At 51.0% G+C, this 25026-nt stretch overlaps 1 protein-coding gene across 2 annotated transcripts in view; it reads right to left on the bottom strand.

The window, feature by feature from the left end:
- Positions 1 to 25026, bottom strand: part of GNAO1 (G protein subunit alpha o1) — a 146626-nt gene that overhangs the window by 36798 nt on the left and 84802 nt on the right. For both annotated transcript variants that reach the window (XM_005233480.3, XM_005233479.3), the window contains exon 4: positions 13509 to 13669. In XM_005233480.3, the coding sequence (XP_005233537.3) occupies positions 13509 to 13669 (161 nt within the window). The remainder of the gene's footprint in view (positions 1 to 13508; positions 13670 to 25026) is intronic.

Below are 25026 nucleotides of genomic sequence, written 5' to 3'. Positions count from 1 at the left end.
GTGCCCTGGGGACACAGCCCTGCCAGAAGCAGGCTCTGCTGCCTGCCCATGGACCTGCCAGTGACCACGTCTCTCGTGGTCTGAGCTGCGGGACAAGGTGCTGCAGTAACGGCGTGGGCAGACCAGGAGTCCCTGCCAGCTTGGTGGGAGAAGCTCGAACCCACCCAGGAGCACTTCACTTCCAGTGGGGGGACGGAGCTGGCCCGGAGCAGCGTTAGGTCTGGAAGACATCAGGAGTTCTTCCAGACAACGCAGACTTTATTGCCAAGACATGCTTTTGCCGAGCTTCCTCTTGGCCGCAGCAGGGGAGGAGAGCATCTGGAGCAGCCGGCCGGGCAGCACAAGCATTGCCCTTGCCCAGTCCCGGGCTTCTGCGCTCGCTGCTGCTGCAGCACCTCAGCTCTGGCTGAGCGTGACTGATGTGTCCTGCCAGCCTCCCACCCGAGTGGGGAAATGCCATCGATCACACTCCCTTTAGGAGGAACAGAAGGATTAAGGGGATAGATGACTCGCCTGAGGACACGACGGGAAGTCTGTGGTGGCACTTGGGAGTCAGTTTGGGTTCCTTAAATCACAGTCAGGAGCTTTAATCACAGGACCTTTCCGTACGGAGTTTTATAACCTTAAGCGATATTCTTCCATGCTTTTAATAGAGATTTTGCCCACTTAGGGGCAGATGCTTCAAGGCCAGTAGAAATTTGCTGGCCTATTATAAGAAAGAAAAATATTCCCTACATAAAGAGCAGCCTGTGAAATGGTGTTACAATTGATGATTAAATTGTAAGTTAACCCGAGAATTTGAATAGAGATAAATAAGTGCTTTCTTTTTTATTGGTGAACAAAGAAGGCTGAAAATGGATGTTGTCATGTACTTTTCTGCTCTATCCAATGTAATTTCATGCATTCCTGTATGGATTCTGATGAGTTCTGCAGATCAATGACACTGCATTTAAACACAAGCTAAGCAGTAATTACAGATGCATGCAAGATTTATTCATCTGGTGGCACTGCACCAGCTGATGGAAGGATCAGCCGTATCCAATCAATGTTTGAAGCTTCTCAAAATAAAGAGCTTTTTGGCTCCCACTGCAAAGTGGAAATAAAAATAAACCCCTGGATCCCAGGAGTGCCTCCTTATGTCCATATGGGGAAGGCTGCAGGGTGGGTCTGGGTCATACCTGCACTGCTGCTCACGCTACTCCTGGTCTTTGCATACCCATATGTGTCGCTCACGTGGGGTCTTCATGCACTCACTGTATGACCCACTCGTCCCTAGGGCTGAGTATCGGACTAATGAGATTTAAGGCACAAGTGAGAACAGAGGAGGAGGCTGAGCGGTGTGGAGGAAGGAGCTGGGGAGCAGGCAGCCAGCGTTGCCTGGGATCATCCCCGTGTGCCAGAGGGCGAGCAGGGGCAGGGAGCCAGCACGATGTGCCACGCTGCGGCATGAAGGGAGCACCTGGGGGACTGCAGTCGAGACCACAAAGGTGTGTAACGCGGCTCTGTTATGGGAGCACGCGGCAGGGGGTGCAAGGCGGCATGGTTAAAGTCAGATACTGGATTTCATCCAATTTTTCTTCAGCTTTTCCCTGTTGATGTGGGCTCTACATCCATATAGGAGCTCTCCCCTCCCGTGGAGCAAAGCTGCTTGCTCCCCACTGTCACCACAAGATGCCCTGACAAGCCAGGGAGTCCCACCCTGCCATGCTCTTTGCTGGGACTTCAGACAGGGTGCCGGTGCTAATCCTACACCCAGATTTCTCATGAAGCTGGTGGAAAGCAGTAACACATCAAATGGAGTCAGCAGGGTCAGAGCAAAACCTGCAGCTCTCCCATGGTACTTCTGTCCTGGGGCAAGGGAAGATGAAGAGCAGGGTGAACGGGCGGACCAGGCAGCCCAGGGGTTTGGGCAGCCCTTTCTGAGCCTCCCATGGGTGCCTGCACGGCCTCAGAGAGACCCTTGGGAAGATAAACAGGTCGTGTGGGTGACCTCTGCATTTTGTGCGTTTTCACTACCGACTACTTTAAGCAGCTGCTCTGAAGTCTCCCACAGTGATGGCAGATGTTGGAATGAGCACAGTGGGGCTGAGCCTCGCTGCCCTGCCTGTGTGCTCCGCTTCAAAGGAAGCTCCACTGGCGCTGGGAAGCACAGGCAAGTGGGAAACCCATCCAGCCCTGCCCGGGGAGCAGCCGTAGGTGGGAAGAGCTTGCTCGGAGGTACGCCCAGGGTGTCCTGCACTGCAAGCTCCCCTCTGTCACCTACAGGACTGGCATTGCCACCATCACGTGCAGGGAGGACCTGGCTGAGACTCTGGTTCATGGGATGCAGCTCTTTATCGTGAGTGGGGAAGGGGCTCTGATGTCCTTAAGGGTGGTCTCCTGGCCAGGACACAGGTAGTTGAGCTCCTGAGTAGAAACGTGTAGCCTTTTTTTCCCAAGTTTATTTGAGACTTCTATATTTGTGTCATTTCTTTGTTTACGTATTTTTTCTTCAATGAGAGACTACTCCGGGGATTTCTTCGTGCAAAGTTGCTGCTTCCAACATTAGTTTAATTTGAGCAAAGATTTTTGCCTGGACTCCATTACCAGTTCCCAGGTCTCAACAGCTGCTGGCTAGTGTCAGCCTCCTCTTGCTCTTTCTTTCTCCTGCTCCTGCCCATCGCAGATTTGGCCTCACTGTTCAGCGCACTCCCTGGTGCAGTGTTTCACATGTTGGGAATTGCAAGACCATGGAGCTGTTTAACTGAAAATGTTTAAACTGACATTAATGCTGCTTGGTAGGATGTACTGCCTGGTATTTTCTTGAATGAGGATTTGGAAATAGTTCTTACACTATTGTCAAACCTTATGTACCGAAAGTAGTACTGAGGGACTGGGAGACGCTGATTTATGCCATTAAAAGTGCTGTCAGAGCTACAGTGATGGCTTGTGGGGTGTTTCCCCACCTGGGCTTGCAATTTTGGAGTGCTGAATTTCTTTTCAGTGCTGGTGCTCCCAGCAAACCTGCTGCTCAGCATTGGGGTGACAACGTAGCACAGCCGGGAAGGGGTTACAGCAAGGCAAAGTGCATTACAAATCCACAGCAAGGCTTGGACTAACCGCCAAAACCCGAGCTGACACGTCCTTGGCGTGGCTCCATGGTGCGGTTTGTGCCTGTTTCTTTCTCCCTGTATCTCTTCCCGGCCTCTCCCAGCAGTGTGGAGAAGGTGCTGCCTAAAACCTAGGCTCAGCACCATTTCTCCTCTTTTTTTCCCAGTAAATTCAGTCCCAGAAGAGACCCCCAGGGACACCTGAGGAGATGCCTTCTCCAGGCACTCAAGCATTTAAATGCATTAAACATATCAGAGGTGGGGTAGGTGTAAGCACAAGGATTTTGGCACAGGGACGGGTGTTTGCTCTGCTGCACTCCAGCCTCCTTCTGCTCTGAACTGTGCAGCTGTGCCCAAACTAAGCAGCCATGCCCAAAGCCTGTGCCCACATTGCCCAGTGAGTGTGTGCCCACCCACAGCAGCCCAGGCAGAACTGCCCCAGAGCCTGGGGTCGCAGGCACGTGGGAATTTACTGGCCTTTCTGATGGGGGCTGGCAAAATAGGAGCCGTGGGTTTGGATCCGTGTGTTACACCAGTGGTTTGAAGGCAAGGAACATGTCTGGAGAAGGCGGAATAGTTCACAGACAGTCTCAGTGTTGTTTTTAGTCTAATGGTGTAAAAGGTATGGGTGAATGAAGTGAAATGGACCTAGCACTAGCTGTGCTGCAGGGGAAAATAAAACAAAAAAAAAAAAGAAAAAGAAAAAGAAAAGAAGGTAGTAATAGGAAAAGGTAAAAGATCTGCCTGAAGTGTATCAGGTCCACTGTGTTAGCTGGGCTTGTGCCTGGTGGGTATGGGAGAGAGGCACACGAGGCAGTAAGGCGGCAGCATCATGTTCGCCTGCCTTCAGTTCCCCTGCCCAAATCCATGACTGCCTCATCACTGCACTTAGGGAAAAACCAGGTACGACCCCGCTGTCAGGTCTCCAAGAGCGGGAGGAGGCAGCAAGGCCACGCCTGGCACTGACCCAGCCCCGGAGCGGGGCACAGCCGGGTGGTGCGTGTCCGGGGACTGGGGACACAGGCTGGGGAGCACCCGTGCCTGCCACTCTCCGCAGGGCTGCTAATGAAATCGCAAGGGAAAACACAGCCTTTCCCACCTGCCCAGCCATGCTGCCTGCAGCCCAACACCCCCGGTGCCAGGTTTCCTCTGAGACACCCCAAGCACGCACCATATGCATGGCACCGGTTGTGCCCGAACACATGCCTGTCCTGCCGAGCCCTGGCCACATTGTCTGCATGGAGAAAAATCCCCATATTTCCTTCTTTCCATCCTAAAAAGCAGTAGAAAATCAATGCCCGGGGGTTGAATATTGGCTCAGTGCTTGGCCTGGATAAGCAAGAAACAAAGTGGTGTTTGCTACAGGGCTAATTAAAGCTATTATATCAATTTGTCTGTGAAATGATCAGAGCACAGGGCTCCACCAGGCAAATCCTGATTTCAGCAGGACTGTCCTGGCCGAGTGCTGGGACTCGGCTCCCGTGGGCTCACTGGGACACCCCTGCCGTGCTCTGCCCAGCCCAACAGGCTCCTGCCTCGCTCTGCTGCTGCCTGTGCTGCTCTTGCCACTGTGGCCATCAGCGTCTCATAAACAGGAGTGTTTATTGTCCCCATGGGGGAACCGAGACAAGGAGCTTCAACCTGCTAACCAACAGGCACCACGGATGCTCGGGGGGGTCCCAGGGAGCTCTGCCTTCCTACGGGGGCCATGCCACCTTCCCTGCATGGGCACAGCTCCGGGTGCTTCATCCCCATCATTGCCGAGTCCTGTGATTCTATGGCACATGTCACAATGTTTGCAACAATTTTTTATTTTTAATTTTCTTCATTTTTGTTCTCTCTTAAAGCCTCAGCCCCTCAAGGCTGGATATTAGGTGGACTATTTGCTTAAGGAAATAAAAAAGGACTTTCCAGCTCTCCAGTTCACAGACAAAAGGCTTTAAAGTATAAGCCAGAGGGCTTAGGAAGCAGCAGATAAAAGCAATTTTCCAATGGTTGTCTTAATATATATTGAAAAGCGGGAGCTTTTTAGCTAAGCTCATGATTGGTTTTGGATTTAACTTCTAACCTTAAACACCTGAGTGTGGGGGTGCTGCACTGCTCCCCCTCTTCTCGCGTGGGGCGTGCGTGCACAGGCTGGACCCGAGGGAGGGCAGGGGTGGCAGTGGCTGCGCACCTGTAGCCGTCCCTCACTCGTGTGCTTGGTGGGCTCTCTTACGTTGTGGGGTCTGATGACTCACACAGCCACGGCACGCTGAGCTGGGGCAGGACAGGGTGACTGATGGAGGAATGGCACCTCCTGAGTTCAGGGGAGGGAGCGTTGTGCCGAGAAACCCAGGGCAGGGAAAGGCTGGTGGCAGTGACAACGTGAAGGAAGGGGAAAAGGACATCCTGCATCCTGAGCGCAGGGACCTGATCTGCCCTGCGCGGTGGTGCTCGTCCTGGGCTGGGGTGGCTCCTCCTGAGCTGTGCACCCCACGGCCGGTGGCAGGCTCCCGCTGCACTGCTGTGCGCTGCCCGGGCTGCAGCTAGCCCCTTTTCAGGTTCTCCTTCCAAACTGGGATGACGTCTGGGATAGGACCCTGTGGGGGAGCAAGACTGGGGGCAGCATCTCTCAGTCACACCGTCACCACTGGTGCCTGCAGACCCATGTGGAAGACAGCTTGCTCCATCCCAGAGCCCAGCTACCAAGAAATTCCCACGTTCCTGCCATTCTTTGCCATTTAAGGATTTCAAACAGACAGTAAATACTTTGGGAAATGACGTGCCACTGCCGTGCTCGCCTCCCAGCGTTGCAGACGGTGCCAGACCTGACGCTGGTGGTGTGAAGAGCCGCGGCACGGTGGTCCCCTGACAGCTTTGCCTGCAGACACACTGCAGAATCACGAGGCTGAGAGCAGCCGGCTGGTCCCCACCTGACCATGGGCGCTGCGGTGGGACAGGACTCACAGTCCCTGCTGACCGATGAGCCGGACACCGACTAGCTGGCGTATAGCAGGAATTACCCATACAGAGGGTATTTTTGCTAGAGCTACCCGATTCCCTAAGGAGCTTCCTACAGCAATAGGATGCTCCAAGAGCCTCGCTGGCAGGAGACACCCCATCTCCTGCCCTCACCCCATATGAGTGATGCTGTCTCGCAGGGCAGGCTGTGACGGCGGAGCTGGGGGCACACGGTATGTCGAGCTGCAAGGTGCAGAAAGGGAGAGGGTAGCTTGGGCTCCCCGGCTCTGCAGGAGAGGAGGAGCAGGGGCTGTGGGTTCCCAGGAGAAGCTGGGCTTCCTGGCTCCGAAGCCGCATCCCAGCACTTCCATCCCCCAGCGTGGGAAGGAGGTTGGGGTGAAAGGGGGGAGACCGCAGTGATGGGCGAGCTGCAGGGCACGAACGCTGCCTGCTGAAGGGCAGGGCTGGTGGGAGAGCAGGGCTGCAGACAGCACTAGGGGTAGCAGTGAAAAAAACAAGCTGAACGGAACAACAACAACAAAAAAAATATACCCCAACCCTTGGTGGCAGCCTGCCAGCTCCAGCTGGTTTCGTAAGGACATTTCAGCCTAAAAATACACAAATACTGAGCCAAAAAAAGTCAAATCTTTCTGCACTGAATCTGTCACCCACAGCCCTTCACAAGGCAGGAAGAAATTCCTGTTGGGTCTGTCAGTCGGCGATGAGAACAGATTATCCAGGGTTCAAGGCTGCGGTGCAGCAGGTTTCCTGGAGGGTGAATGCCCTGTGCCGTGTTTATCAGTGCTGCTGGCTGCTCCTCATCTTTAAGCAAAATGCAAAAAGAGAAGAGGTTGTTCCCAAACCCTGGCAGTGTCCCCTCCTCCAGGCAGCGTGAGCTACTGCCCGGCTCCTACCCTCTCGGGTGGGAGCTTTGCCAAAAGTGGGACAGCCCTGATTGCTATCGTGGGTCATTAAACAGCAATTTATTTAGTCAAGATGTCAAGATTTTCCTAATCTCCAGGACACAGACAACATCGTTAGGATGCGGCGTGGCAATGCAAATGGGCAGAGGGGTGGCAGGTACTGCTGTGTCCCTGTCCCCAGGGAATGATCTATCTGCATGACTTCTCCGCTCCTCCCTGCAGTGCAGTTGCTGCTATCTGCCGGGTCTCTTCAGACAGACCTTAGAGAGATTTTTGGGTGGTAAAAGACTCTATCACCAGTTTTTACCCGCAAGACCCATATCTAAAGAGGTGCTGAGTTTTCATCAGAGCTGGCTGTAGAATGGGCTATTTCAGATGGAAAGGCAGCCAGCGAAGCAGCAGAGCTCTGGTTCAGCTGGCGAACGCTTTCCTGGCTGTCCCCACATCACTAGGTGCTGCCACAAGCTCTGCTGTAGAGCCCAGCTCTGCAGCTTCTTCTCTTCGCTGAAGAAGTTCAGGGGTGGGGGTGGGGGGTGTTAATGGCACCTCAGATACCTTCGCACCGACTGAAAGGGGTTTCTCAGAGACCAGGTGTTCACAAGGGAGACCACCTTCTGCTTTTCCTTCTTCATTTTCTTTGGAGGTTGCATCGGCTCCAGCCAGGAAATGCCTTTTGAGACAGTTCCCCCTCTCCCTGATGACTTGCATGTGTGGCTTGGAAAGGGTAAAGGGAAGAGCCTGGCTCCAGGACTAAGCTTCTGGGTGGCCTCTCCCCCACGGAGAGGCTGTGCCCCAGGAGACAGCAGCTCTGGTGGAGCTCTCGGCTGTGCTGGTGTCTGAGAGGGGTCCTGCAGACCTCTGCTCCCCGTGCTGAGTGAGCTTTCTGGTGAGGAAGCTCAGTCCTCGCACTCTCCTGGCAGTGTCTGGTGGGATGGGAAGGTGAGCACTGCTTAACACCCATCTTCAGGATACCGTGACGTGGTCTCCACCCTGCTTTGGGCCAACAGAGGCAGCCCCTGGAGAGACTGCACCCAGTTTTGGTGGAATTGGGTCTCCAGATGGATAAAGACCGAGGGTGAGATGCTGGAAAACATCCAGCTGATTTCGGAGACTTGTCTCCTGTCGTGCCCACCCTCCTGCTCACACCCAGCCCTAGGTGTAGCCATATAGCCACGGCCATTGCTTCATTTATGAGGATCATAATGAAGCCTGAGACCTCTACCAAGCACTTAACAGAAGCAGCCCTGCTCCAGACCTGGCACCAGCAGACGTCACAGGGCTGCTCCTCCCTGGAAATCTTATTTGCATCTCATTTGTGGGAACTACTGGTGGTTCCAGTCAACCTGCTCTGGCCTTCATGAGCTGTTTTGTTTTGCTTATCAGAGGGGGAACTTCATTATTCAAAACTGGTGGGCATATTTACTTAACGGGAGTAAATGAAACCATAAATTCAAACAAATGTATCTACATCTCTGCTTGTGATCTATTTTCCCTTTCTGCTTTATTGGTGCTTGGGCTCTGAGACACAAAGGTGGGTTGTCGATAAACAGTGCAACGCAGGTCATTCCAATTAACTGGATTGTTTCATTTATGCTGCTACTCCCTCCAATTATTGCGAGGGAGTGCAAGGGACGGGCATGAGTGAGACGGGTGCACAGAAAACCATATTCTAATGCAAAAGCTGTGATAAGAAAATGGAATCTACACACCTGATGGGAATATTAATGCAAAACCTTGACCTATAATTTTTCTTTCTTCAGCCTGAGAGAGCCAGCAACAATTGCAGCTCATTAAAACAGACCATGTCCTGACAGCCGTGCATTATGCCTACGTCCTGCAAGTCCCCTTCACCAGCAAGGCAAACATTGAGACCACGGGACTTGTGAGATGTGGGCATTACCGTAAAGCTGCATGGTCCGGCGCGGCTGGGAACAGGAGGAGACTGCGGCCAACCCCGAAGACCCCTTCTCCTTTTTAAACCCAGTGTCATGACAGAAAAAGCAAGGGGACCAAAACCAAAAGACAAACCAAAAAGTGCCAGTTTGGACTGGACCTCTGGAGCTCAGCTGGACCACCCCCCGTTCAAAGCAGGGCCAGCTTCACGGCTACATTCAGTTAGCTCAGGTGGCTCAGTGCTGAGCATTTCCAAGGAGGGAGATTTCACCGCCTCTCTGGGCAGCCGGTTCCAGCGCTGCCTTGGCGGGGCTCAGTCTGGAAGCCATTCGCCGTACCACGACAACATCTGGCTCTACTTTCTCAACTGTTTTCTCAGTGCAGAGTGTGAGTTGGCATGTGGGATGCAATAAGTATCAGTAGGGAAGGTGATACCCTCCTGCAAAGACAATTCTTTTGCAAGGAAAAGAGATCAGAAAACAGTCCCACGTGAGAGAGGGTGAGAAGGAAGGCACTGCAATATCTGATTCTGGGGTTGGTGCCGCTTTTCTGTAAGGCATGGCCAGGGCAGTTCTGGAAGCTGGAGCAACCCAGGTGTTGTCCAGCTTGTGCTTGGTATTTGGCACAGACTTGAGATGTCAGGGCTCCAGTTAGCTATGGCAGAGCAGCAGACACAGTTGCGTCTCTCTTTCCCCACTGAGCAGTGAGGTCCGTATGCCTCTCGGGAGGCATCTTTCCCTCCCCTCGCTCCCGGAGAGAGCCAAAGGCAACAAGCTTCCTAGCCCTGACACCTCTGATATGTGTGAAGATGGATGGGTTGAATGCAGGCCTAAAATATTTTACATTTTCACGGCAGTTTCACAGCCCTGGCATTATCAAATGATCTTTCAATGTACTTGGAAGCAGGAGGGGAATAACTTGAGATGGATTCTGGCTTTTTTATGTCTGTGTACTTGCAAACTGTCTCTGCCTACACATCTTGCAGGGCCTGTGCCTGTTTGGATATGCACACGGAAAACTGGTGCTCATGTGGATGCTCCGTCTGCTCCGTTCCCCCTTGAAGTTTGGAGGCCATTCAAAGCAGGTCCCATCCCTGGGCGGTTTGGATCAAACTTGCCCTGTGCACTGCACTCCGCTGACCAGGCTAGTTAGGGGCTCGAGGCTAGGAAACACAAGGCAATTTTAAAATCTGAACAAAAGTAGGAGATTAAGGAAACCAGCTGGAAACCTCTTTTGCCGATTTTGAAAGCAAAATGTGGGTCACAGATGTGCTTCCACAGACAGAAACTGGCTAGAGAAGAAAAAGACATCAGCAGTGCCCCGACTCTTTGATGATCAGAGGTAGATTTAGCTTCTAGGCATGGAGACAAGAAAGGAAGAGGAGACAAAGTAGGAATAAAAACATAATCAAGAGATTAGGAATGTGGAACTCAACCCACCCGTAAATTTGCCTTGGGGAACAATGAAAGAATGCAGTAATGAAAAAAGATGAAACCAACTGCTACATTTTACTCTCTTCCCTTCTCTCACCGTCCTTGTGGTTTTACTTTTTTGCTGTCCAAGACACAGGAGGCCCATTACGGAGCGTCCCCTCTTCCTCAATCATGTTTTTTCATTGCAGAAGCGCTGTTTTCTGCTGTCCCTTCGCAGCAGCTATGAGCTCCTTGCTAAGGACGGGCTGATTTTAAAGCCTAAGAAAAGCAAAGCTTCACAGGGAAGTTCACACCGTTAGGCAGGTGGGCATGGGAGAATCGAAAACAACGTGCTCCGGCCCATCTTTGGTAGGGGAGAAGAGCTATTACTCAATTCTTTAGCCTAACACAAAAGATAAAATCTGTTTCCAGTGAAATTAATGACAGACTGGTAAGAGCCATGCCGCCAGCTCTTGCAGGCTGTTGACCAGCCTGTGACTTGGGCTCCCAGGGGCTGAAACAGGAGGGCTGTTGTTTGAAGCATTGAAGAAAACCTCAAGGTAAAGCACTGGAAGAACAACGCAGGGCAATGGCAGCACTGACTCGCAGAAGCCTGAGCAGTGGTTCCTTAGAAATAGCCAGGCACTGGAGGGGGGTTCTGAAAAGCATCCAGGGCATTCAGGGGGTGGCTTCTGGGTGAAGTGCCTGGGCCACTCCTGTGCTGGTCACAGCAGGACCTGGTCACTTGGTGCCTTTGGACCTTGTGACATGTGCTGAGCAGCCGCGGAGCACAATCTCTCACTCCTGCAGCAAACTTCCCTCCTGCCAGCAAAACACTGGTCCTTAAGGCTTATCACCAACAGGAGGCTGAAATAAGAGTGATGCTAGTCCAGCTCACTGCCTGTCACTGTTTTTCAAACTTTGGGGAACTTCAGATTCAGTTCTCCTCCGGAATTTATTTTTATCAGCCCTAATGGAATCACATTTTGTAGTTGCTAGTGTTTTAAATCCAGTATCAGTGTCAATAAAGATAAGCCCTTTCCCAGGGGTACAAAAAAAAATAGAAAACTGTCTCAAATCTTTCACTCATGCAGAAGAAAACAACCCCAAAGCATTGAAGGATTAAATGAAAAATACGCCTCTTTTCGCTGGGAGTCCACTGGGCGTGAATAAGTGCCAACCGAGCTCTCACTTGCATCACCATCTGGTGTGATGGCACCAGGGCTGAGAGATGCAGCGGGACGCGTCGCAGTGCCCTGCCCTCTGACAGCATCTCTGCTCCTGGTGACAGAACCACCAGAGGCTCCCAAACAGCAGCAGGTCCCTAAATGGGAAGGATTTTGTTGTCTTCAGCTTCACCATCTGACCTAGCCCAGAGAAAAGAAGCGTCCAGCTGCAGCCCGACCCACCGAGAGGCAGCCCAGCCCTCCCCTGGCGAGGAGGATCCCACGTCCTCCTCTGGATCGCGATCTGGGTGGACCAAAATTCATGTTGCTGGGCTGCAACCACATGTTGGTATTGCTGTGAACAGCACAGTGCAGAGCCTCTTCAGTGGATGTTTAAAAACTGCTTGTGGTTTCAGAGCTCTCGCTGATGAATTGCCCAGCAGCCGGTCACACTGGGAGGGCTATGCTTATTATTTTCAACTGCTATCTTGCATGGAAGCAAAATCAAAATACTTTCCTCAAGGTAGTTGGCTCTAAAACAATTGAAAAATTTTCCACAAGGTTGTAATGCAATTAGGACTGGCATTTAATATAATTTATATCTCTAAAGGTATGTTTATACCATCAGACCCTTCTTTTGTAGAAAAAAACAACTTGCTGGCAAGAGAAGGCTGATTTTGCTATTACAGGCAATGAAATTAAACATGGATGTCCACCTAGCAGTGATTAAAAGGCAGCATAATGTCAGGATCATCACTGAGATGTAGTCGCTTGTGGTGAGAAATGGTTGGGTAGGAAGCTGTGACACCAACCACACATCTGCAGGTTTCCCATTTGGTTTTTGGTCAATGCCAAGTGATGTGTCATCACTCGCCTTCTGCCACAGCATGGCAAGAGCAGAAATAATCCTGCGCTCCCTAACTGCCCTGCCAGCTTGGATGGGAGGAGCTGGTGCAGACTGGGGACGATCAAGCCCACCGCACAGAACACCACCCTCAGCCACGCCGGTGCCTGGGTTTGTGTTTTGATAGATATCCAGGAAAACCCTAAGCAGAGACACCAGACAAGCCAAACACGCAGTAACGACTCCAGAAGTGCATGAGTCAGCTGGTGAACTTGTTGACATGGAATATTGTGAATGCCAAAAGCATGGCCGTAACATTCTCCTGTTGCTACTTGGGGAAGCCTCTGTTTCCCTGATTACCAAAAGGTCCAAAGGGATGACTGGGGAAATGATGACTCTGTGCTTGCCTGTTCCTTATTTTTTTATATTATATTTAACCATGTTTTACTGACTACTGCCCAAGACACAGTACGGGACTGAGAGGATGTTTTGCCCGACTGCAACAGCTGCTGCGATTGAAATTACAGTATGAAACACTTTAGCCTCCTTGTCTAGGCGGAGGCAAACAGATTGGATGAATTATCAGTAGAAATGGGCCTGAACAGAAACTTGAGAGGCACTCAATGCTTCTTCAGAGCCAGAGAACTCCTGTCCTTAAGGTGGGATGAACCAATCACCATTAAAAAGGTAGTCTGGATGTGGTCCCTAATGGTAGAGATGCCACTGACTGCATTATGAGAATAACACAACGCCACAAGAGCACAGGAGCAAAGACATCCCTCACCCTTGGCTGTAATCCAGCTGCCTATCAGCACAGGGTACGGCTATCAGAGAAGCAAACGCAAGAGCTGTGCGGCTACACAAAGCAGCTGATCACACCCTCCGGCTATCTACCAGGCAAACAAAGAAGCCATTGGCCGCGTCCATGGGTTGGTCTGCCTCTGCTCACTAGATCCGTGTTTGCAGAAACCTACCTTGAGCCGTCTGGGAGCAGTTTGGGGAACCTGGCCTCACGGTCACAGACCTGACCCCCCTGTGACCCCCGGCTGGCCGGCGGGGACATGAATGTCCTGCCTGATCCTCTCTGCCTCACAGCAGCCTGTGACACAACACGCACCCCAGCCTGTAAGCACGACTGCCTTCAGAGCCACCGCTGTCAGGTCATTAACTCCAGTTAAAACTTTAACAAGCCCAAACGCAGCTTCTTAACAGAAAAGACTATGGACAGGGATACTCACTATTGGGCCGAGTCATTAAGCTGATATTCCCGGGACCGGTTGAAGCATTCTTGGATCCCAGAGTCTGCCCAGAGTCTCATCATAGCTGACAGCAGCTCTGGAGAGAAGGGCTCTGTGTCCTCCATCCGACTTACAACATCGCAGACCATCTTGGCATCAGCCTGCAGAGGAAAGAAACAAGAGGTCACATACATGCTCAAGGCAGAACTGGGAGCCAGGGGTTTCAGAAACAGTTCACCAAACCCTAGGAGGCAAGGGGCTGAGTTTCTCGGGATGGGGCTTTAGGATCCACACCGTATGATCCAGCAGGCAGGGCTAAAGGAGGATGGAGCAAGGAAGCCACAAGCAAAAGGGTTATTTCTGCAACCCACCCTCCGTCAACAAATGTATCTACTCAGCAGAACCAGTCAGCGGTGCGTGTGTCTGGAGTTTCTTGGGAACAGAAGGAAATTCCTATATTTACAAGCCTATTTTAAATTGTTAGCAGAGCGACACATACCCTGCAACAATACCTGTTTTACCTGGGTGTGTAACTGCTCTGAAGTAGGGGTTGTTTGTATCAGAAAGGACAGTAGAAAGGCTCCAGAAGCAATTTTTTTCAGATGCTGGTTTATTACTTTTCCTGAATTTTTGTTCTTTGCTACGAGCCCCTGCTCCAGGGGCTAATTCATATTAACACCGACCACCTTGGCTGGCTGTCGTGCTTTGTGACTCAGAGGGAGAGGAATCTCCTGCAGTTAAAGAGTATGGCAGCGAGGGCAGGGCCAGCTGGCTGTGTTCAGATGGAATCTTTTTTGGTTAAGAAAAATGTGATTTGTTGGAACAGCAACTTTTCCTGGAGGATTGTGTTCTGACACAACTCGGGTCCGGAAGATGTCTCAGATTTAGGATGGGAACGTCTAGACAGCCTTGGAATAGCTGAGTTCAGCCCTGCTGTAATAGTTCAAGGTGGCTGATGCTTCTTCACCCATTTGCAAAGCGGGACACCCAAATTCATGACCACCCTCTGCTTGCTTTGCAGAAAGTGGATCTCCCACCCCCTCTCCAGACTTCTGAAACCCCAGGGCTGTTGGCTAATCTGCAGTTCATCGCTTTAAAAATTTTGGAAAATTCTCCTATTTCTACCAGCTGAAACAAACCCCATTATTATTGCTATAGTTCATTGGAAAAGAGGAGCTCTTAATCCTTGTGTGTGCTTACAGCAGCTAGCGAAGACAACCTCCTGGTTTTATTACTTCTCCTCTTGTCTGCTAGATCAAACCCACTCTTGGACAAACACAGATGGAAGTCTTCGCCTGCCAGGGTGTTTGGTCCAAACCAGCAAACGCTGGCCAGAAACATGAGTGTCGCAAACGGGCGTGCAGGCAGGGCCCGTGCTGTGCTGCCACCGTCCCATGGACAAACAACCCTTGTCCATCACAGTGACCCAGCTCATGAGCACAAAGCCACCTGCAGCTGGGCGTACGGCTCCTGGGAAGCCGGGCATTGCCTTTGGGAAGAGCTCCTGCAGCTTTCCTGGGTAGAACAGTCTCTGTGCTGTTCCTCTGCCCGGCCAGGTGCTGCGGGTGCTCCCCCCTGACACTCAGACCTAGCAGCTGTGATGGGAACAGCCCAACTGCTGAATGCGTTGCTCTCCTCGGGTACCGCCTGAGCGCTGGGGACAAGGTATGACAGGGTTTGTGGCAAAGCAAGCAGATTATATCTTAGGTCATAGGTACAAGTAGAAGTGGAGAAGTACCAGCGGTGAAGAGCATCACAATAACCCAATTGCACGGGTGGGAGCGACCAGGCGTACGGCATGGCTGGCATGGCCAGGATCAACACTCCCCTGCAGCCTCCCTTTACCGAACACTGAAAGTGTTGGGAAATCGCGGGGTGCCAAGCCGCTAGCACTGGAGGCTGAAGCTGCTGGGGAGTTCAGAGCTCAGAGAAAGAGCCTCAAGTCCCCTGATGATGCAGTCTTCACAGGCAGAAGTCTCAGTACTGTATGGACACACCATCCCGTAAAACTTAATGGAGTGGAGCGTCTCTGCTTTGAAGACTTTATGAACATACAGCCTTTCTCGCAGAACATTTAACTTCATATTTTAGTGCCCAGGAATCCTCCCCGCACTCTGCAGACTCTGCTTGTGTTGGAGAAACAGTATTGGTGACTCACACCACAAAGCCAAGGCAAACAAGGAACCTTGAAGAGTTCAGTTAATTTCAAAAGCTTGTTTTCTGCCCCGGAGTGCTTCGTGAGCTCAGTGAATATTCATAAATCACCAGTATGGTTTGCCTGCCCTGCTGGAGCTGTAATTCTGCTCTTTTCATGGACTCTAAATAACATGAAACCTGCTAATGGCCAGTCAGCTCAGGACTGCGGACTGGCGTGGCCCCGTTATTTGTGCAGAAAAAGCACCCATAGTTACAGTCAGGTAGGAAGGAGGTCTTCCGTATGTCACCCTGACTGCTGGGGGGCATTCTAGGTGTAAGTCACAGATCTGCCCATCTGTCTGCGATGGCAAAGCACATTTGAAGTTCTCCAGCTGTTACAGGCAGGGTCTGGGCTGCTTCTGAGCTTGTGGATTAGACTGCAGATTGCTTTCTGCAAAGCATCAGAAGGAACAGCAGGGTCGTCACATTTTCACGAAATAGCTGCCTCACCTTCCCCACTGCTGAGACTTGTGGCAGTGCCCTGTGATTTAAGACCTAATGCAAGAGGGTTTGAGCAGAAGACGTAGACGAACAGCGATGACGGGGCAGAAGGGGAGTGACCAGGGACAGGCACCTCCAGCTGTGGTTACCAGGTGTGCTTGGGCTAGAAGCGGGGCTGAGCTCCTAGGGCAGGGGGTTATTTTGGTACGTGCTGCTCTGCAGTCACCAGGGGTCCCTTTTGGCGGTGGGAGGGATGGGAGCAGCTGCCCTTCCCCGGTGCGGGGCAGACCGTGACTCCACAGGCTGGAGCAGGGGAACAGCTCGTAGGCAAGTCTATCGCTCCTGCTGAATGGTAATAAAAATATTCTAGACTTAGTTTTATTTTGCAGAGTGAACCACTGAACTCTCAGTTTTCTAGACCAAGAAAAAAGCAAGTGAAACGAGTGTTTTTAAAAATACTCCTCCCCCCTGCCAAGGATGGAGCCCCTCTGTCAGGGAGCATGGGGCCATCCAGGAGTTCAGGCATTTGTTAGGTGATTTAACGAGCAATTAAGGATCCAAGAAGAGAAGATACCCCTTTCTTTTCTCACTCTCCAGGCTGTATCTCAAGCTGGGAATGACATTAAAATCTCCAGCCCCCCCTGGGCCCAGCAGGTAGATTTTTAAATACTGCCTGATTGACTTTGCCCTTCCCGCCTCCCCCGGGTCTGGCGCTCCCGCTTTTCCCGAGGTGAGAGGAGCCGAGCCTCCTGCCACGCTCTGCCTCTGTACTGAAGCCAGCAATTAAACAAAGCAAAACAAACCCGACCAACCAGCCCCCTCTGCCCCCCCACCTTGCAGTTCCCATCCGACAGGGTTTTCATTAATGAATATCACGGTGGTATTTCAGCTACCTCAGGAGCTAAAAATAGGCAGCGCTCTGCCGCCGGGATTGCTGGAAGGAGCCGCAAAATGGTGCAGGGCTGCTTCCTCCACTGCTGCCGCTGCCTCTCCCCAGCTGCTCCATCTCCTGTTCCCTCGGTACAAGCTGGCTGGGAGGAGGGTAAGGGGCTGGGCTGGTCTCCTTCAGGCTGGTTCTTATCTGGTGGGAGCATCCCATCCCATCCCATCCCATCCCATCCCATCCCATCCCATCCCATCCCATCCCATCCCATCCCATCCCATCCCATCCCATCCCATCCCATCCCATCCCATCCCCACAGCTTTCCCATGCATCCCACTTGCATTTTCCATAGTGGGTCAAACCCTAACCCTCCAGCTGATTGCTTTTGGGTTGATTGTCACCGAGAGCGAGATTTGTTCAGCTGTGTCGCTCCTGAATTCTGAACGTGCCCACCCACAGCGGGAGAACTGGAGCTGGCTGGGCTTGGCTTGGGAAACAGCTGCGCTCACAGACCCAGGGATGGTAAATGACACATCCAGGCTTTTGCCATCAAGCTAAAAAACCACCTAACCCGTTGTCAAAGAACAAACCTCCACAGCAGCCGGGGAGTGGAGGGGGCTCTGCAGGGCCAGGGCAGTGAAATCCACAGGCAGAGGTGAGCCAGAAGCCTGCCAGCTTAGCGGGAAATCAGCGTGGCTCCTTCCTACCTCTGGGTTGTGCATCTACCTTTGCACATGGTATAAATCCAGTTCACAAGGGGATCTGTTTTCTCACTAACCTGGGCATAACCGCAGTTATTTAATTGTCTCCCATATGTCACTGTTACCAAGCACACAGGCTGTGCTCAGCACGCGAACTTGTGACTTTGCTTGCAACAGCCACATAGCCCAATTAATTTGTTACCTTGCTGGAAGGGAGAGGGGCTCTTCCCAGCAGCCTGACATCACTGGTGGTCATGTTCATCTCTGCAAGCAAGTTATTTCTCATCATGCCGATACTGACCACCCCTAATTATCTGTTCCTCCCCACCAGCCATGCTCTGTGCCCACGAAGGTACCAGCAGAGCTGCTCCTGCCCTGGATGCCGTAGAGTTGCGCTGGAGTGGGACTCAGGTCCCCGCCTCTCTGGCCATCCCAAGGTAAATCCTGGCTCCGATCCTTGGAAGTTGCCTGGACACTAACTAGGGGATTTTTTTTCTTTTTTTTTCTTCTTCTTTTTTCAAAAAGTAATTGTTTTCTGGAAGGGAACTATTTAAGGGAAAGGCAAAGCCTGAAGCTATGTGGTACAAAACTGCTAAACCCTATAGAGCTGCACTGCCTTACACCCACAGGAGAGCTGACCCAGTGTGTCATATTGTACTGTGCTTTCCTTTTGGTGAACTAAATCCCAGTAAATATAATTTTTGCTGTTATTTACTCTGATTAATCATACTCGTCACTCAGCCTATCTGAAAGGTTAACACTGGGGCAATTTCCTCTGGTGGCTGGTTGTACTCAAAGCTGCATCTCAGAACATTTCAGAAAATCCATTCAGTGGGGGAAAAAGATAAGCACTGCATTTTGCTGGCAGTGCAAGATGAATCAGAGGCACGGTACTGGTTATCAAGCAAGCAATCTCATGAAAAAAGTAGTGGCCATCGCAGGGCAGGAACCTGGGGCAAATGAAACTGATGTCTTGAAAGCATCCACTATCCACAAAGGGTGACCCCGGAGGACGACCTTCTTGGGGGACCCAGATCCTGACCACAGCATACAGCGGTATGTGCCTTTGCTACCTCAGTGAGAAACGAGGTCCCATAACTTAGGGGCAGAACATGGCTCATAAACTGAAAACCTCCTCCTCCTCCTCTTCCTCACAGAGCATCTCAGAAATCTCGACCCTGCTTCCCAGCTGAAGTGTGGCTGCGTCACAGCAAAAGCCGGTTATTTTCATAGCATTTGCAGCCTGAATGAATTCTGGAAACAAAGCAGGGCTGGTGAATACGCCTCTTCCAGAGACATCCAGGGCCCAGCTCCAAGTCCATAAGGAGTTTTTGTAGATGCTGAATAAATAGCTCCACATATGACTCTCCCTGTCACTCTCCCTCTCTTTCTCACACATCTGTGTTTCCAAGCTGACCTCTCAATCTGTGGAAATCTGTCTGGCATGAAGCAGCTGCTGTGCATCAAAGGAGAGACAACTTTCTCCCTTCCTCCTCCACTCTTCCATCCACCTTCAGAACATTTAATCAAGGCCTCCCACCTCTGCTTGGCATTTGGCTTGCTGAGAGACCCTGGAAGGCACTGCGCTAGTAAAAAAACTACCCAGCAGCTTATTCAAATCTATCCCTTTAAAGAATACCTTGAGGTGGGCACCCAAACTACAGCCCCTCCGTACTCCCATTAGTTGGATCTGGGAAACTCCTGACAGATCCCAGTGGTCTGGGAAAGATGGGTTTATGCTGACGCAAGGCTCAGTGTAGCGCTCCAGCGATTTGCATCACACAGCAAAGCTAAGCCTAACAAATTAAGTTAGAGATGGTTGGCTTTCCACAGCGTCACGCTAGCCATCTTCTACCCTGCTCGTGGAAAACAGCTCACAAAAATGTTGGCTGACTTGGGTACAACGCCAAAGGGCTGCTGCCTGCCTGTGAGCAGACAATTTTCTACGGAAAACATAACCCGACAGTGACGGTGACATCCAGATCTTCTCCCGAGATTGTGCTGTCTGGCTAGCAATCAGTAAAGCCCTGGTTTTCATAGCCTTCTGGAGCCAAGATGGCACCACCACCTCTGGCTGTCTTGGCCAAACAGCTTTGCTGTGTCTGGTTCCTGGTCTGGGATCTCTGTCCTGAAACCTTGTTACAGCTGGTTTTTTCTGTCTGCTGCTTCCTGTCTGGGGAGACGTTGAGCAGGACTGGCATTACAGATCATGATGGCTCTAAAAGCAGGCCAACTGCTTTAGTGTGGTACTACTTTTATTCCTACCCATTCTGTATGATCCTGCAGTTGATCAAATAACATTTGCTGGCTCTTACATGGGTATAAACTTCTTTTCCCCTCCTGCAACACACGTACAATAGTATTCCCTGTCTGCTTGGGCTGCTGACTACCTGGCAATCCAGGGACTGGGTAATGCATGGACTAGACTAAGCCCTTGGGCTGCCAGTTGGCCACCACCATTGCAAGAGTTCCTATAGCTCTCTATCCTGCAGGAAACAGCGCTTCACTCCCCAGAGAGGTGGAAAATCCCACCACCCAACAACACAGAACTCGACTGCAAGAGGGATGCTGCTGAGAGGCAAGTTGTTTCCCAAATCCACTTCATTCTAGGAAATCATAGGGTCCCCCCTTGTTCTTGAGGAGCTCAGAAGAGCTGAGCTGGGTGAGGCAAACACGGTGGACAGCTGGCCTGATTTTGCCACACCAGGATGGGAAAGCCAGAAAGGATGTGTTAAATGGTCTCAGAATAGGTTCTGACCCACTAGCTGCAATGGAAGGTGAGAAAACAGCACTCTGTCTGTCCCAGTCACTTCTAATTTGAGAAGACGGCATCCCTGAGAGACCGGGAGCTGCTGCAGACTCCACCAGCATCCCTCCGGGAGCAGGATGCTTTGATGGGTCCTCTGTCCTAGAAGCACGGAGCAGAAGGGCTGGGTACGGGACCTGCACGCCCAAGCATCATCCCTCGCTGATGACTTTCAGGCCATGCAGGCACAGACAGCGCTGCCCACCAGGGAGGGGATGACAGAGAGAGTCACAGATGGGGGACATTAGCCGCATGGCTTCATGCTCCGCAGGGAAGTGCTCTGCCGCAGTGCTGAGGAGGAGGCTGGAAACATGTAAAGACGAGTGAACAAAATCCTTGCAGCTTACTGCCCTTCCCCTCGCTGTAAAAGCCTCTCTGCTGGGTAGAAGTCCATAAAATGTAGCGGCGCCGGAGCGTTGGTGCTGCAGGGAAACGCCTGATAGCCCACAGTGGAAGGGCAGGTGGGGAAGCTGCATCAGCTCCAGGCGTTTGTAAAATCAACGGCTGTTTCACACGCATCGCAAAGCAGGTGGCTGAGGACGAGCTGAGCGGGAGCGATGGCGATTCTCTGGGAACCTGCTCTGGGTTTGGGAATTCCCGATCACTTTAGCCTGCCATCTCCCTCTCTTCAAATGTCTTTAAGATTTTCCACACTAGGATCCCTCTGGGCACCCGCCTAAGGGTGGCAAGGCAAAGGGGACACGGTTTCGTTCCCAGCTCTCCCACCACAAAGGGGGAAACGGGCTTTGTCTTTGGAACAGAAAGGGAAACCAGCCCCTATGGTGGGAGTATTCCCAGGACAAAGCGGGATTTTTTTTAACATCTCTGGCTAAATGCCGCTCGTGTATGATGATTTATAGGGCAGCGCCTTCCTGCTGGGAAGCCATGCAGCGCTGGAACCTAGTAATTAGTTTAATGCTCAGAGCTTGATGCTGAACGGTGGGTGCTAATCTCCTCTCTACAATTAATCTAGCCGATTTATCAGTGCTTCGTACGATGAAGGACTAAGTCTGTGGGCTACAGTTATCTGTCCCTGAAGAAAGCAATGGCATTTCAATCAGAAAGAGCCTTTTTTCATTTTACGGTCCTATTTTACTTGGTGATCTGTGTTGAAGATACATACTTAAAGGACAAAGTGGAGAGAAAAAATCCCCCCATCCTACCCCAGTCCTGCTAATTTTCAGCTCTGCGTTGCCTCTTCTCTTCTCTGTAACCTGTAATTGGGATATCTGGGTAGGGATTTCTTATTGCTCTCCAATGAAACAACCACGGTGGGTTTGGTGTCCATACCTAAGCCTTCTGCCTGACAGGGTGTCTCAGAATTATTTCTTGCATTGCTGGTGTGAGAGCAGGTATCACAACAGCCAAATAATACTGGATTTTCCACTTTGCAGTAGAACCAAAAAATTAGGCGGTGTGAAAAATCATCTCGGATCAAACGTGTTGCCCTGCATTCTTCTGTGACCCAAAATCCTCTGAAAAATTTCATTTCACATCCAGCCAAAGTGCTTGCCTTGAGCCCTACCAAAATATTTTGGTTTGTTTCAAATTATTTGGGGGCTCAGTATTACTCTTTTAAATGCAGGTCAGTTTTCAATCAAAAATTTTGTTTCCAAATGAAAAGTTGGAAAAATGAATGAAACCAAAACACTCTGGCTTTTCCCTTATGAAAAATTCTCCAAATTTTCACATAATTTCTTCTTGGACATGACTACTTGTAGGTTTTGACTGATTTTACAGATGTTTTAGGTTTCTTTTAGACTGTGCTTTTTAGCAAATTCATCAAACATTTCTGCCCAGGTCTAGTATCTAATATCTAATAAATGCAAGAACTTTCTTATCAGGAGTCCTTCATTCACTGCTTATTTGCTGTTTTAATTTGGATGCTCATCACCTCAATTTTTCTGATTTTCAGTCCTGTACTCTTTCACCAAATGCCTTACAAGATGACCACTGCTGAGGGCAGACAAAGGGGTTTTCCTTAGGTTTGCCTTGGACTTTACCAGAGCAAAACAACATATGTAAACTCCGATACCTACACGGCCGGGATACAGGTCCTGGGGGCACGAGGATGCGCTGGCACTGTGGTTTAAGAGCTGTCCCGGCAATCAGCTAAATATTAACCGACGGGGCATGGTGTCAGGCAGAGAGGGCACTTTGGGAGCTGAGTTTCTACTGCAAACTTAAGCAAGTTTCCCTTATCTGTTTAAAGGAGGAGTACTCAGAGAAGTACTTCTATTTTCCTTACGAGACCATTAAGAACATTCCCCAGCCCTTTGGAAGGGAGAGGCTGGGAGGAGGAAGAAGAGGGAAAGCAAGAGAAGAGGAAGGGGAAGGAGGGGAACCTGGTGGGTCAGGTGTGAGCATTGTCATTCCAGGCGGAGCTGTTCTGGGGGCAATTAACAGGAACTTTCTTTCATGAACTGCTCTTTTCAGAGAGACTGGATAAACAGGGCCTCAGGTGCAGCGTGAGATGACAGGGTAGTCTATAAAATAAGTGCCTGGCAGAGAAATATCTTTATAACGGCTTAACAAGGATAGGCAGACATAGGCTGGGGGCCTGGAAGAACTGTTTGATGCTGTTGTGTCTATTTATTATTTATTCTTCTGGCACAAATATAGCATCAAAGAATGTCAAAACCAAAAAGCCCATAACCTGCTGTCACTGGATTAGTCCTACATCTCTGTAACCATGGCATCGTGTGGAATTGACAAGGAAAATCAGCAACAATGGGAAGAAAACGCCTGGCATTTATGACACTTGCGAGGATGAGGCAGACTTCCTCACTCTGGTGAGGACGCACCAGAAGGGATAAGAAAATCTGTGAGAGTCTTGCTAGCCTGGGCATCTGTGAGGCTCAGCTCTGATGGAAAATGCCACAAAACAGCGAGATTGCTCCCTTGTGCGTAATCCTACGTGATACATATGGGCAACACAGAGTGGATCCCCCCCTAAAACATTTTCCTGCCATTGCAGAGCACGTCGAGCCCCACAGAAGGGAGGGGGTGGCATCAGCGCCTCTCTGCAGTCAAGAATGGAAATAGCCGCAACACCTCAAGTACCACGGTCAAAACTCTCCGTGACTGTGCCCTGGCAGGGTTCACCTCTGCGGGCTGTGACGTTGCCAGCCCTCGCTCACTGTCTCTCAGGCCCATCCTATCTCAGTGCTTTCCTGCCTTCCCCTCGGCTGCTCCCCCGCTTTGTGCCAGCCCCCCTGGCTCTGCAGGTCATGCAGCACTGCCGCTGGGAGACCTCCCTTGTGGCTGTACAGAGCAGAGGACCAGGCTGACATGAGTAACAAGGCATAGGCTTAATACTGTACTGATTATTTTTTGGAAAATAATATATATTCACTTTTTTCTGAAACACTTTTGCTGGCTTGGAAATATTTCAAGTGCCAGCAGCAAGAGATTAGGGAGCTTCTTTTAATCAGCTTTTGTTTTGCTTCTTTATTTGCATCTTTGCAGAAGAAGGAGTAAAAGTCTACTCTGAAAAGTTCTGCGTGGAGGGATTGGGATTTGGCAGTGTCATGCAGTGATGCTTCTGGATAAGGGGAAGCGGGAACGGTGCGGCCTCCCACCACCTCCCGAAGCCCCCTGGCAGGAGGGGTCTCACCTCTCCCGCAGGCAGATTTGGGGCAGGAGGAGCTGGTGTGCTCCAGCCCCGTGCAAAGCTCAGGCTGGAGATCTGTTTTCGCTGCCCCCAACTCACCCTGTGCAATAGAGCACAATTGCCAATAAAACCTTGGAGCAGAGACTCACAGTTGGCCAAGGATCTGGAAAACTGATTGCCTCTAAAATAAGTAGATAAGCCTATGGCCACCATGTACATCCCGGCAGCGGTGGGCATGGTAGTCCCTTCGTGGCATGGTCCGTCAGTCGGAAAGTGAGAAACCCCAACAAACGTGAATGCCTGCCATCCTTAGTGCCTCTTTTCTTTCCCTTCTCCGTTACTTTTGCTTTTTCTCTCCCGGCGAGCCTCTCTGCCTGGCACTCCCGTGGCTCTGCCTGCCTGTCTGCCGCCAGCCCCAGCCCCAGGAACAGCCCTGCGTGCGCAGCACTCTCTGGAGATGCCCTTTCTCTCGCAGACATTCAGCCCATGGTGCACTGCAAAAAAATATCCCCAGCGGAGCGAGCGATGCCAGTAAGATGCTCGCCTTCCCTCCACCTCCCAGGGCTACTTTCTGCCTTGGCTACGAGCCTGCCTGCATCTTTGTGTGGTTAATAAAAATAACCTAAAAGTACTTGGGAGCAGACAGAGCAATCCCAGAGACTCCAAACATCTAAGGGGCTTTGTTTCCAAGGCAACATCTTGTCTCCTAGCTGCAAAAGGCCACGGGAATGAAGGCAGCCTATGGAAAATGAATAGCTCAATGACAACAACAACAACAAAAAAATCTGCTGGGGAGCGTATCAGGGAGGGAGGAGTGTTTGTAGGGGGGCCAGGAAAGAGCAAAGCCGAGCAAGCCAGGACTAGCTGCACAGAGCATG

Source organism: Falco peregrinus, chromosome 14, assembly GCF_023634155.1.
Source record: "Falco peregrinus isolate bFalPer1 chromosome 14, bFalPer1.pri, whole genome shotgun sequence".
Taxonomy (NCBI): Eukaryota; Metazoa; Chordata; class Aves; order Falconiformes; family Falconidae; genus Falco; species Falco peregrinus.
The sequence above is the reverse complement of the archived record's forward strand: the minus strand, read 5'-3'. Positions and strand labels throughout refer to the sequence as shown.